The 14,604-nt window shown below is 30.9% G+C and overlaps 1 protein-coding gene across 11 annotated transcripts in view; it reads left to right on the forward strand.

Annotated features, from left to right (window-relative positions):
• LOC147034931 (DNA (cytosine-5)-methyltransferase 3A-like) overlaps positions 1 to 14,604 on the forward strand; it is a 516,888-nt gene that overhangs the window by 331,164 nt on the left and 171,120 nt on the right. For all 11 annotated transcript variants that reach the window (XM_085891359.1, XM_085891342.1, XM_085891335.1 and 8 more), the window contains one exon: positions 13,578 to 13,657. In XM_085891359.1, the coding sequence (XP_085747485.1) occupies positions 13,578 to 13,657 (80 nt within the window). The remainder of the gene's footprint in view (positions 1 to 13,577; positions 13,658 to 14,604) is intronic.

Below are 14,604 nucleotides of genomic sequence, written 5' to 3' on the forward strand. Positions count from 1 at the left end.
TTTTCTCCACTCTTTAGTTTGATTAATACTTGGTTTGACCATTTATATATTGCGAAAAACGTGGCGGTAGCCCTTAAGAAACCCTAACCCATCTTCCCATCGTTAAAACACAATCTATTTTATACACTCTATCATACAATATCCATATGGAACACAATCTATTCCATTATCTAAAATAAATCTCTTATCATCAAAGGCTCCTAATGCCTTTTTATTTACTTCTTCACTACATATGTTATGTTTATAACTTCTTATTGTATTCATTTTCCTATATTCTTCTTTCTTATTCATCAAACAATTATAATAATTTCTAAAAGTTATTGATTTCTTTATTACATATTTCTTTATTCCCTTTAACCTCTTATCAATCTGATCACCATACTTAGAAGCATATGCCTTTGCTCTCAATCCAATAAACTCACTCATTACTTTTCCACCCAACTCATCCTTAAACTTACCAATAACCTTTTCATTCTTTTTGGAAAATAACTCACTCTTCTTGCTGAAATTAATTGTATCATATACTCCAATATTTTTCTTCATATCTTTATAAAAATCATCAGTTTTTATATCTCGGATAAAACTATCAGTGTCCATATACAACAATGAAACATTTTCACCATACTCTTTCTTTAAGTCATTATACAAATAATCATACATCAATATCTTTGATAAATCAAGAACTGCTGTTCCAATATAAATTGGTTTATCCATTACAATACTTTCCTTTTTCATATGAATTGCAGAAAAGTTCTCTGAAAAAACCTCTTCTCTCTCAAAACTTTGTTTATTTATCAATCTCGAAGCTTCTTTCCAAGATGTTGCGAATCTAATGTTTTGCCTGTTTCTAACATTTTCCTTCGTCTTTCCAAATACAGCATTATTCATTAATTTATAAAAGTCCCCTTCAAATTTTACTTTTGTATTTGCTCTCATATCTGTATTGAATTGAATATACTTTTTCACCCAAGGACTTTGTTTAAATTTTAAAACTCTATGAATTTTAGCTACTCTCAATCCTTCTCTCAAAAACTGTTTTAAGCTTCTCTGATGCAAAACATATCCCTCTTTATCATAGAATGTTGTTCATAACTTTTCTGTTGATTTGCCTTTAATATTAAAACTTTTATGATAATCACTGAACCATTCTTTCTTTGGGGTTTCTTTCTCACATGCAAAAGGAAGGTCTTTATGCTTATTATGAATATCACTCGGGTACCTCAAATCAACTTCAAAATAATAACCTTCTTCTTCGTCATTCAATTCCTCTTGAGAAGAAATAACAATATTCATCAAAGCCTTTTCATAATCCTTTTCTTCCACCCACTCTAATTTACCATAAGGCAGAGATTGAGACATTGCCCATCCATACAAATTATTAGCATCAAAATACATCAAATAATTACTATCTTTTTCACTATCATAATTTGGAAGATATTTGTCATTTACTTTAGCATATCTTTTTGAACATACTTGTGATATTCCACCTCTCTTGGACTTCTCAATCATCAAAAGCATATCAACATCACTGATTAAATCTATATCTTGTTTTGTCATTTTCAACATTGCACTCCAAGCTCAACCAGGAGCTGTGAAATAGTGAGCAGGATCTAATCCATAACAATTTTTATAATGACAGAGTGATCTGAAAGCTTCAAACACATCAGCTAACAATAAAACATCTGTTTTTAGATATAAATCATGATATTCTCCAAGGTTCTTTATCTTAAATATTTTCCATATTTCTTGTGCGTGTTTATATTCCTTATCACTTATCTCTTCTTCATAAAGGTTATTATAGAAACTTTCTTTTGAAGGAAGTTGTGTTTCTTTAAATCTCATAAATGAATCCATATAATCATAAGGATAAATTCCCTTACTTGTAAGAATTTTCTCTTTACTTTGAATTTCATTCCTTGTTTGAATTTCCTCTCTCGTGAGAATTCCTTCTTTAATCAGAATTTCATCTTTAATCAGAATTTCCTCTTTCATTAGAATTTGATTCATTGTTAGAATTTTCTTTATAATTAGAATTTCATCTTCAGTTAGAATTTCTTCCTTAATTTCCTCATTAATTAGAATTTCCTCTTTACTTTGAATTCTCTCTTTAATCTGAATTTCCTCTTTAGTGAGAATTTCCTCTTTTGGAAAGAATGAATTAAGATTTGGAAAAGAGTCCGTGGAACTTAGATTTGATGCGAGGTAGGCTTGTGGTGTTCCCATAAACTTGTCAGAATCTAGAAACCTAATACGAGTTTAAGGTTTTGTGAATATCATTTTTGTAAATGAAATATACTTTTGACTTGTGTTTGTTATGGCAGAAATATTCCCTGGTGTTTTTGAAAGTTCATTCATAAATAGATGTGTATCATAGTTGGCGCTGTTGTGAAGAAAGACTGGAATAAAAGAAGGTAATTTATAATTAAGATTACAACAGGAATGAGCGGGACCTCTATATTTACCAGTAAGATGACAATGATCCCTAACTTTAGACTCCTTAATTTCCCCCTCACAAATATGACAGATATTGTTCTTTCTAAATTCTAATTTTTCTTCTTTGGTTAATTTCATTGGTTCATTTGTTTCTTTCATTAATTTAGTGAGTCTTATACAATCCTTTTCTAATCGTTTTGCAAACTCTTGTGAAGCTTTTTTTCCACTATAATGTTCAAGTTTGTTATACTTTTCTCCAACAGATGATTTGATATAATAACAGAAACCACAAGGAATATGTTTTTGATATTTATTTGTATATGATTCTTTTGGATTAGGAGAAGCAGTATTTATCTTTTTAAGGATACATTCAAAATCAGCGTATATCACAAATGGGTGCATGATAGATTTATTATAATCTTCAAAAGAAATCTTTTCACCAGGTTTAGGCATTGTAATTACAGCTGATTTATGATTACTACCATATTTTGAATGTTGTTCTAATCGTTCTTTTGCATGAAATGAATTAAGACATCGCTTACAAGGATATATTTTGTTTGCTGTTCTGAATACCTGAGAAGAGATTAATCTTGATAAATTATTGATGTATGTGTAATGTAAATTATTTCTAACACTAAAATATAAAAGATCATTGCGTGTTTCTTCATTTTTATAGTTGTTTGAAATTTTTAATATTTGAACTTTGTTTGTATCCGTTAATCCATATACATTAATAGAAAGATTATTCTTTTTCTCAAATTTTGGAATATCTGTTAGTGGCATTGGGAATTTAAAATCTTTAATGTCCAAGGTCTTCTCATATTTCATATATTGTTTTACTCTTTCTGAATTACATTTTGGTGGATGAAAGTGAGCAAGAACAGACCAGAGAAAACATTTATTATCATTGTTCTTAATATTAACAACTGCCTTCTTTAGTTTTATTTCTTTTGGTAATTCAATATAAGAAGAAGCTTAAAGAGGGTTTGATTTTAGAATGTGTATATCGAAAAAGATGATTTTTTTTAATATTGAATCCACTTCCTACCACTGTATTATCAACATCCTCCTCTTGTTTTGATAGTTCTTCATAAACCCCACTATTCAAAAAAATTTGAAATGATGTTATAAAATGAAGATCTGTTCTCATATAAGGAGTTTGTTCTTCATCTTGTCTTTTCATATTCATTTTCACTCCCATATAAAACTTTAAAGTTTTCATTTCTTTTAATGTCTTTTTAATAACTTTTTCAACATCAGGTTTCACTATTTCAATTGATTCAGCTATTGATGATGGACCGGTTTCTCCAAATTGAAAAATCCTTATTTTTATATGCCCTTTAAATGCCCCATCAGTGTTTTCAATATAATGGTCTCCCTTAACTTTAAACTTATTTTCCTTGTGTTTTTGTGATTGAAGATGTCTATTATAACTTCTCTTTAAAACATCCTTTGACCAGATATCACAATGTTTTCTTTCCAACTCAAGAGGAGATATTTTATGAAATAGATTAAATGTGTGTTTGTTGGTTCGGAGGTGTTTTCTATTATGTTTATATTCGTGATTACAAACATCACAGTATGTTGTATTCACAATATTTATATAATAAATCTTTGCTTAAACTAAAATTTTCTTGATGAAAATTTCGTTTATTTTACAGGTGAATCTGTGCTTAAAACCATTTTATCCTCCAACTTTTTCACGAAATAAATACATTGTTTCAAGACACAAAAGACAAGTTTCAATCAATCTCTTCATTTGTTAAAGATACTTGGAAATATGTTAAGGATGTAAAATTGAACAAAGATAAATATAACAACTATTGGATAAAAACAATTATGGTGGATATGATGAGTTCTTCAATTTCCTTCAGTGGAAGGGCTTTTAGTATACCTGGTAGAACATCAATTAAAGTATCTCTAACAAAAGTTTCTCCTCTCCTTCTGGTAATATATTCAAAACTAGAAAAAGCAATGAAACAAGAAAAAGTATCACAAAGCAAAAACCTTATGGATGAAGCTTTAGAAAGAAAAGATAAGACCATCTGTAATATGCAAGGAGAAATTTGTATTTTTTTCAACAACCCAAAGATGTAAATCCTGATGAAATAAAGGATGTTAATATATCAGGTGAAATGACATTTCGTTCAATAGCATTGAACGATCATTTTAAAATTACCTTTAATATAAAAAATGTTGTCATTGAATCTGGTAATGAAAAAAAGTATATCGATATCGATGGTAATATTATTAAATATGAGTCAATATACAACTGAAAGTATCGATGAATTTCAGTTTAAGTAAAGTTTTACTTTATAAATATGCTAGACTTTCCTGATTTTCCACATGACAAATTTGAGAATTGTCCTGCGTGTGAAAGACGGGGATTAAACACAGAGTCAAAAGCCTATAAACAATGTATATTCTGTGATTATCTTCTAATTAATGATAAAAAAATAAAAAGGAAAATAATTCTTTTAGATTTACACCAAAAATGAATTACTTTACAAGATTGATTCGAGAAATGAATGTAAAGTATGAGGGTGATTACACACCTTTCCTTACAAGGGAAGAAACTGAAAGTATTCGAGAAATGTTCAAAGGATTGTTGTTATATATTATTCATGGATGTGATTTTCAGGGAAATATCAACACAAGATATTGTATAAATAAAATAATGTATTATATAATAATCTGTATAATATAAAATAATGTATTATATAATAATGTAAAATATAATAATCTTGAAATTAAACCTGAACTTAGGATAAAACATAGAGTTTCTAAAAAAGCCAATAATAAATTAAATAACCTGTTTTCCAAATATATAAATGAATGATTTTTTTACCCATTTGGGAAAATAAGATAAAATTTAACAACCATAAAAATCTCCCAAATTTATTAAGATGTCTCATAGTTGGTTCAAGTGGATGTGGAAAAACCTGCTTACTTTTAAAGATGCTCCTCACTCCTAACTTTTTAGATTATGATAATTTAATAATTTTCACAAAGTCGAGTTTTCAACCAGAGTATCAACTACTCTCACAAGGTTTTTATGCTGGTCTTCAAAAATAAGATATAATCGGTTTATTTAAACTTCAAAAAAACCGAAATGATTATAACATTGAAGATATAATTCAACTATTTTGTGATACACAGAGATGTAAAAAGAAATCAAATCCGATAACTTGTATTCTTAGTGATAATACGGATGATATACCGTTTCCCCAACATTTGGATAAATCAAAAAAGAACCTCGTTGTCTTTTATGATTGTGTTAATGAGAGAAACCAAACGGTAATGGACAGCTACGACACAAGAGGGAGACATTCTTCTTGTAATTGTATTTATCTTAGTCAATCGTACTTTCAACTTCCTTGTCGTTCCATCAGAAACAATGCTAATACTTTTATTTTATTCAAGTTAAATTCAATAGATATCAATAATTTTTGGAGAGATAATTGTTCTACATTATGTAGTAAAAAGAAATTTGAGGATTACATGAAGCACACGACTGAAAAATATAAATATATTGTTGTGAAACAAGATGAGATATTAAGGGATATATTTTTTGTTTTATAAACAATTACATATATAAATGACAACTATTATTGTAAATCTTGTAGGTAAATCTGCTTCTGAAAAAACTTTCATAAATCAAGGTTCTTGTGTAGTACAAATGAGAATATTGTAAATTTACTTAAAAAACACCCCGTGATACGCATTGTATCAACAACAACTAGAGCAATAAGACCTGGAGAAGTAAAAGGTGAAGATTATCACTATATTTCAGTGGAGGAACATATGCGATTGAGGAATGAAGGTCAAATATTTGAGGAGGTTTCTCTTGGTACAACAAAATATTCACATTGTAAGAGTGAGTTGAGGAAACTAAAATCTGGTGGTCTTGGGATATTAGAAACTAATCCAGAAGGAACGAGACAAATTATTAAACATCTGAGTGGAGTGAAGATTTTATCATTCGGTTTTGATGTTGATGAAGAAACTCAACGCAAATGTATGAAAAGCAGAGATGCAAGTATTAGTGAAGAAGAAATTACAACTCGCATTAATGTTAAAAAAGAATTTGATGAAATATTTAAGAAAAGGATTTATTTGAACACATCTACTTGAATGATGAAGAAAAGGAAAATTTCCCTGTTGATCTTTGTCAATTCATTAAATGATATTTTACAATAAATAAATGGATGCAAAAGAAAGAGCAAGAAGATTTAAGGAACATCAAGAGTTGGTTTCAAAAGTTGTAAAACAACAGGAAGACATAAAGAAGAAACGCAGAGAGAAACTAATGGGCGAAGAAGCATTTGAAAGAAAACAAGAGAAAATTTTTAAACCACTTTTAAAAACTTCCCAAGAAAAAAATGAAAGTTGTTTCCACAGTTCCCACAGTAGAATATACTCCTAAAAAACTTCAAATGTTAAAAGATTTTGATCAAATGATGGAGGAAGAATTAGAGCATATCAGAGAATTAGAATATGATGATGAAGGATTATTTCAACAACTGGAAGAGATTAATCGACTCCCTGATTATATTGTGAATGCTCTTCAAAACAATGAATATTCAGCGGATTCAAAAACCAAAGCAGGACTCATTCCAACAGAACAACCAGCAATATTTCTTCTTGTTCAAGAAAAGGTATTGATATTTAATGATGAATTAAGGTTCTTAGGTTCTTCTCAACCCCCTGTTAAACTAACTCTGAGATTAATGTTTCTTCTCACAAAAGATGGAAGACAAGGTTCAACTGTGAGGGATGAATCAAAGTATATTGATAAACCATTGGATATGAAAAATAATGATGATAGAGTATATATTGATCTGCTGAACACTCCAAATTATAGGGTAAGTATTTCTAGTAAAAGTAGGAAAAATGAGGAGAAACACATTATTCAGGCTTTAAGTATCCTTGGTTCAGGTATTAGTTTTCTTCCAAATGACCCATCGCAATTAGTTAATAGACTGTTATTGTTGTTAGGTAGTAAGAAGGCTGGAAATAACAATTGTTTTAATGAAGCATCAGCCATTTTAGACCAGTTGATGAACATGAAAATAATTAATAAATCTCAATATAAAGACATTTTATCTCATTAAATAAGATGAGAAGCACAATCCTGAGTTTTAATTTCACAACAAGCGACCACACATCTTCATTCCCATACCCACTACAACTTGACCCAACAAAAGAATATGAGGCATCTTTATTGTCCATGGAAACTTATAATACCTTATTTAATATAACTGATAAAAATGACAAGTTTAGTTATAATCCCGGAAGTGGATATAAAACGATAACAGTCTCACCCGGAGCATATCCAATAAATAAATGTGATGGTTATTGTGAGGAAACACGAGTTGGGAAAATATAAAATAATTTCAGGGGATGGGATGTTCCTTTCCCCATACTACAAGGGTGAAGGTATGTATCTTGGTAGAGGATACTATAAACCTACGAGACAAAGGGGTGTTGGACATCAATTTAGAGGAGATGGGATAATTGATACTCTCATGGGTATTGGTTCAACTATTCTAAAACGTAAAGATCTAATTGGTTCAACTGCTTCTGCTGTGGGAAATGTAGCAGGTGCTGTAAAGAGCATAAAAGATGCCCAGAAGGAATCTCAAAAATTACAAGCAATAAAAGAAATTAAGAAAGGCAAAACTCAGTTGTCCCCCCAAGAACGACAGAAAAGAATTCGAATACTTGGATCAGGGTTTCAAAAGTTTTAACATCTTTTTTTCCTAAATAAATACAAGTATGGTAGCAATTGATAGTATCTATGATTTGGATGATACTATTATCATCTCAAACTCCACTAAAAAAGAAGATTACTTCAAGGTAAATGCAATAACTGGAACAGACTGGAATACGAATGGTACAAAAAGTTTTGAAATAAATAATCAACAAACCTATTTGAATCTATCCGAAAGTTTCTTGTTGTGTAAATTTAAATTCACTAAGGCTGGGAATAACACAAACGCTACACTTGTCAATGATTTCTTCTGGAAAATGTTTGATAGTGTTCGTTTGTATATTGGAACACAAGAAGTTGAAGCGGTTGATTATGTCTCTGCTGTATCTGAAATGATGAAATTTACACTCTATACATTCAGTGATAGAATGGGAAAGGGGTCTGTCGAAGGTTTTATTCCTGATATGTCAACGGGAACAAACACAGACCCTGGATATACTCAAAGGAAAGGAGCGTATAATGATGATACAAAAGCAGAAAATAGTTTTACTGTGGCAGTTCCTCTTTAAGGTATATTTGGATTTTGTGATCATGATAAAGTTCTGTATGGTCTTAAAATTAGATTTCAACTTCAAAGGAATGATAATGAAAATAGATTGCTTTTTGGTGTTGGTAATGCTTTTGGTGATCAGAATAAATTTGTAATTGAGGAAATGAGTTGGTATATCAGTGAATATACTCCTAATCTTAAAACAGAAGAGATGTTGAATAGAAGACTTAACTCAAAGAAACCACTCAGTGTATCATACCTCAGAAGAAGATGTCAACACGTTAAACTCAACCAAACTACTTACACGTGGAATTTGGGTTTTCTGGAAGGAAAGCCACGATATCTGTGGATCATTTTTAAAAAGCCAGATGGTGATACTGCGACTGATAAGAATAATGCATTGAGTGATAATGCTAAGGTGAAACAACTTCGCGTTTCTCTAGATGGAACATTTTATCCACGAGATAGATTGGAAATTAATTGGGAAAAAAATGATTTTGCTGAAGCATACAAGTCTTACCAAAAGGTATGTGAAAGTAATGGAAATAAAGAACCTATTTTGGATATGACAGCATTTAAAAGTTTGTATACAATCTATGCGTTTGACCTGAGCGCTCAAAAGGAAACTATAAAGTCTAATCGAGTGGATACTTCCCTATATATTGAAAGAGGAGAGAGTGAAGAAGTTGATACATATTGTTTGCTTTTGGACGAAACAGAATTACAGATTAATACAGATAATGGTGTGATGATTAGTCTCACGTAATTTTTTGTTAAATAAATGAGTGGCAAAGTACCAACTGGGGTATATGTTAATCAAATCAATCTTCATGAACTATCATCTTGTGTTCAAAATCAAAAGCCTTGTACGATTAACATTAATACAATTCAGAGAAAAGGAGCAGTAAGAATTGATGTTTTGCTCACAAGAGAACAGGTTAAAATCTTGAATGACACTGGCTCACTTAAAATTAAAATGACAAAACCAATGTTGAAAAAATATTCAATGAGAGAGACGAGTGGAGGATTTCTCCCATTTCTAATTCCTTTATTTGCTGGTTTAAGTGCAGTTGGAGCATTGACGGGTGGTATTTCAACAGCGGTGAAAACTGCCAACGAAAGGAAGGCTCAACTCCAGGCTCAAAAAGAATTGGAAAGACATAACAAAGAGTTGGAGAAACAAATTAGTGGAAGTGGTGTAATTGTAGATTTTGCTGAAAAACTTGAAGGTCTGCCTGATAAAGCGAGATTGTTAGTTGGAGATATACTTTCTTCTAGAGCACAAGCAGGTGTAAAATTAAGGAAAAGAGGTAATGGATTATATCTTTCGAAAAATAATTGAGCATTGATGAGTGGTTTAAAGAATTTGGAAAGAATACAACATCAAATTTACAACTCGTCAAATATTGTAAGAAATTAAAAATTTATAATGTGGTTATTTGTATGAGAGATGAATTAACAAATGTGCCAAAACATACAAAGAATATTATTATTAACTTAGAAGATAATAATGGGAACGGTTCTCATTGAGTTTGTATTTTTAATAGTCAAGACAAATATTATTTTGATTGTTTTGGTCTTCCACCACCTGTTGAAGTCATAAAATTCTTACAGAATGGTGTTTATCAAACATTTCAAGTCCAAGTATTAAATTCCAAGTGTTGTGGTCAATTATATCTTTATGTGTTATTTCAACTCAACAAAAATAAAAAATTTTATGATATTATTTTTAATCTAATATTAATGACTTATGTTGGTAAAGATGGTTCTATCTTTGGTGTATCCCAAGAACTGGATATTGATTTATCAAATTATTACACAAAGGCACAGGCTGAATGACATAAATATAATATAACCAAAAATATTAACATGAAAAATGCTTATAAATTAAAAAATTATCCAAGCCCGACTGACGCGAATGACTTGGTGAGATTAAGCGATTTATCACAATATATACATATATCTTAAAATAAAATGGCCGTGTATTCCAAAGATACAGAAGTGTTGATATTATCTCCAGGTCATACAGAATTCACAGTTCGAAATAAAATAAATTTTTATGAAGAAGGGCGTATCGTTTGTATGAGAATAGAACAATGGGGGTATGATATGAATGATTTAGGGTATAATTGGTCATTTAAATTTAACCTCGAAGACCTGGAACAATTAAATCAGTCTCGTAAGGAAGAATATTATCCACTTGGTATCGAGAATGAGTTTTGTGGGGCCACGATTAGTAAACAACAAATAAAAGAATTTAATAAGGGTAAATATAATAATGGTTTTGCCCTTGTTTATATCATGAAAACAGAAAAAAACAGGATTATATATAATAAGTGAGGAATTACAAAATGATTTAACTATGGGAAGATGGGGAGGTGTTTCGTGCCATAATATTATTCATACATATATTTCTAATACATAAATGACAGCAAGAAGGCTCCAAGAAAATTATCATTTCTGTGTCCAAGCATACCTTCAAGAAAAGAGTATTCGGTATTTTAATAAATATGTTCTGCAACATAAGAATGAGGTATTTTCAATAAAAGATTGGCATTATGCTGATGTTGATAAACCGACAACTTTAGATTTAATTAGAATGTTAAATAATGAAAAAATTATAAAGTTAAGAAAAGGTAAGGCTCTTTTAGAAATTCAAAAGAAATTTTATTGGTTTCCTGTTGTAAAAAAAATTATTTTGGATACAGGAATAACAAGAAATCCTGATGAATATATGTATGATATTCTATGGGGGGCAAGCGATTCAAGGATAATAAGGGATGAGGAAGGAGTTGAAGAAGAGAGGGAAGAGGAGGAAAAGGAGAAGAGAGAGAAGGAGGAGAGGGAGAAGAAAGAGAAGGAGGAAAAAGAGAAGAGAGAGAAGGTGGAGAGGGAGAAGAGAGAGAAGGAGAGGGAGGAGAGAGAGAAGAGAGAGAGGGAGGAGAGGGAGGAGAGGGAGAAGGAGAGGGAGGAAAGAGCGAGACAAAATAAATATCAAAATATGGAAACCAGTAAGATTAAAAAAAGATTGGTGGTATTACAGAAAATAACTCAACCCACCGAGGAGGAAAACAAAGAATTGACAAGTCTATTTGCAATACTTTCGACAAGACTATTTGACATCGACAAGATATTCATTTTAATTCAAGTTTTTCATTCTTATTTTTTTTCTTAAATAAATGGAGGAGAGAGTGAAGGCATTTCTAAGGATTCTTTATGTTTTAAAAATTAAGATTCAAATGTGCATGTTGGAAACTAAAAAGGTTTTTGCACTCTGCAGGAATTTTTTCACATAAATAAATGAGTTATTGTCTCAAATGTAAAAAGAAAACTAATACTAAAAATATTTCATATATTAAAAGTAAAAATAACAGGGTTATACAAAAAGGTATATGTTCGGTGTGTGGTTCAAAAAAAAAATCAATTTATCTCCAAACACAAACTCGGAAGAGATATACAAAAGTTTTTATCAGGAAGTAAATTTACAACTACTGGAATACCAGGGGAATTACATCTACCAGGGTATTCTTTCTGTGGTCCAGGCACAAACTTGGATAAAAGATTAGATGAGGCAGACAATCCTAAATCATGGAGAAAACCCATCAATAGAGTTGATGAAGTGTGCATGAGACATGATATTGATTATGGGAATACCACAACGTTGGAAGAAAAGCATGAAGCCGATAGAGAAATGTTGTATAATTTGTCTCTGATACAAAATCCAACCTTGAGAGAAAAAGTTGATCGTTTTATTGTGAAGAAGATGATCAGTGCTAAATTGAAACTTGGACTTGGAAATTCAAAATACTTATAGGCTCTAATGATGTCATTAAGATTGAAGAGCAATTAGCTGATGAATTACATAAACCAATATTCACAAAGTTTCGTAGAAGGAAAGTTTATTCCAAGGAAGTTGATTATATCTGGTCCGCTGATTTGATTGAACTCAATAATGATAAGGGGTACAAGTCTGCTTTAACCGTTATTGTTTTGAGGAGTCGATTTGTATATATATATATATATATATATATATATATATATATATATATATATATATATATATATATATATATATATATATATATATATATATATATATATATATATATATATATAAATATATATATATATATATACATATATGTATATATATATATATATGTATATATATATATATATATATACATATATATATATATATATATATATATATATATATATATATACATATATCGATAAGCCTGGTGTTGGCGCAGTGGTGAGGGCAGCGGCTTGGGATCCAAAAGGTCCTGAGTTCAAGCCCCGTTGGGCCACTGAATTAATACACCAGGGGGTTGAATCAGCCTGTCATCCTTCCGAGGTCGGCGAAATGAGTACCAGTGTACTGGGCCGGTGTTTACCCCGATTAAAATAGGTGTACCATATCCCTGTGTCGTAAGAGGCGACCAGGGTTGCTTCAGGAAGGGCATCCGGCGTAAAACATGTGCCAAATCACTATGCGGATCATACGGATGATCCGCTGTGGCGACCCCGAACGGGAGCAGCCGAAAGAAGAAGAAGATATATATATATATATATATATATATATATATATATATATATATATATATATATATATATATGTATATATACATATATGTATATGTACATATATGTATATGTACATATATGTACATATATGTATATATATATATATATATATATATATATGTATATATATATATATATGTATATATATATGTATATATATATATATATATATGTATATATATATATATATATATATATATATATATATATATATATATATAATCAAAGATAACACCACCCTTTGCACTTAATATTTTCTGTTCCCTGATAATTTTCTCCTGCTGTGTGTAGACATTTGCCTGGCTTGCGGGAGCTTGGACATCATGGTGGAACATCCATTGTTCGAAGGTGGCATGTGCCAATTGTGCAAAGTAAGCCTTGTTTTGTATATATTTCATGAATTCTGACATCTGTCTTTCCGATAAAACATTTACTAAAATAATTTCAATATTAAATGGAAATGCAAGTACACCTACTTACTTTGAGTCTTCGCTTACAAATTCTATCATACTTCTTATAATGATAGGGATGTGTTCCACAGGGGTCAGCACAATTAAAATAGCACTATAAGAGGTTGTTATAACATTGTGCCTTTGGAGAAAGGTTTTCCACGAGCGTATATATGAAGTATGAATGCCATAGGATGGCTTCATTGGGCGTTGGATCTCATTATGTAAAAATGTTCGAGCCGAGTTTTATAAGAAAACAAACAAACTGTATTTATCATATAACATAAACAAGAATGACCACACTGTGGTCACAACCTACTACAAAATCCAGTAACGGGCCAATTGGGAAACTCGCATTTAAAGCACTCTTACAAGATGAATAACATGATTGGGAAACATGGTTATATCATGGTTATATCAGAACAATTGGATTCATCACACGGTCACGGATTGTTTAACCAAAATATGGGCCATTCAAAAATGACGTGACACTATTTTTTTTAGAGGCGCATACATGCGTGCTGGTAGGCTTGATTAAACCTTACGAATAATTTGTATTCGACATATGATTACATTTTTCAGGGTCCTTCATGATGAGTAACAATCGAACCAAACAAAGCCAATGGAAATCTGATGCAACGAATCCAAGCAGTGTATTATCAGCAGAGGCATGCATGCCTGTTGTCATTGTCCCACCAGAAAACCAAGACGGTGGCCATATTATTTTGTCTGGGTGCCATGTTAGGTGGAGTCAAGCGACAAGTGTGGGTGCGGTCCGGCAGCTGTCCGACCAATGGGTGCACATTTCAAAAATCGACCCCAACCCCAACAACAACCATGCGGAGCTCTTGTAGACCTGTGTGTAAGAA

The sequence above is a fragment of the Eptatretus burgeri genome, chromosome 1, assembly GCF_056783735.1.
Source record: "Eptatretus burgeri isolate ZD-2024b chromosome 1, Ebu_testis_v1, whole genome shotgun sequence".
Lineage (NCBI taxonomy): Eukaryota > Metazoa > Chordata > Myxini > Myxiniformes > Myxinidae > Eptatretus > Eptatretus burgeri.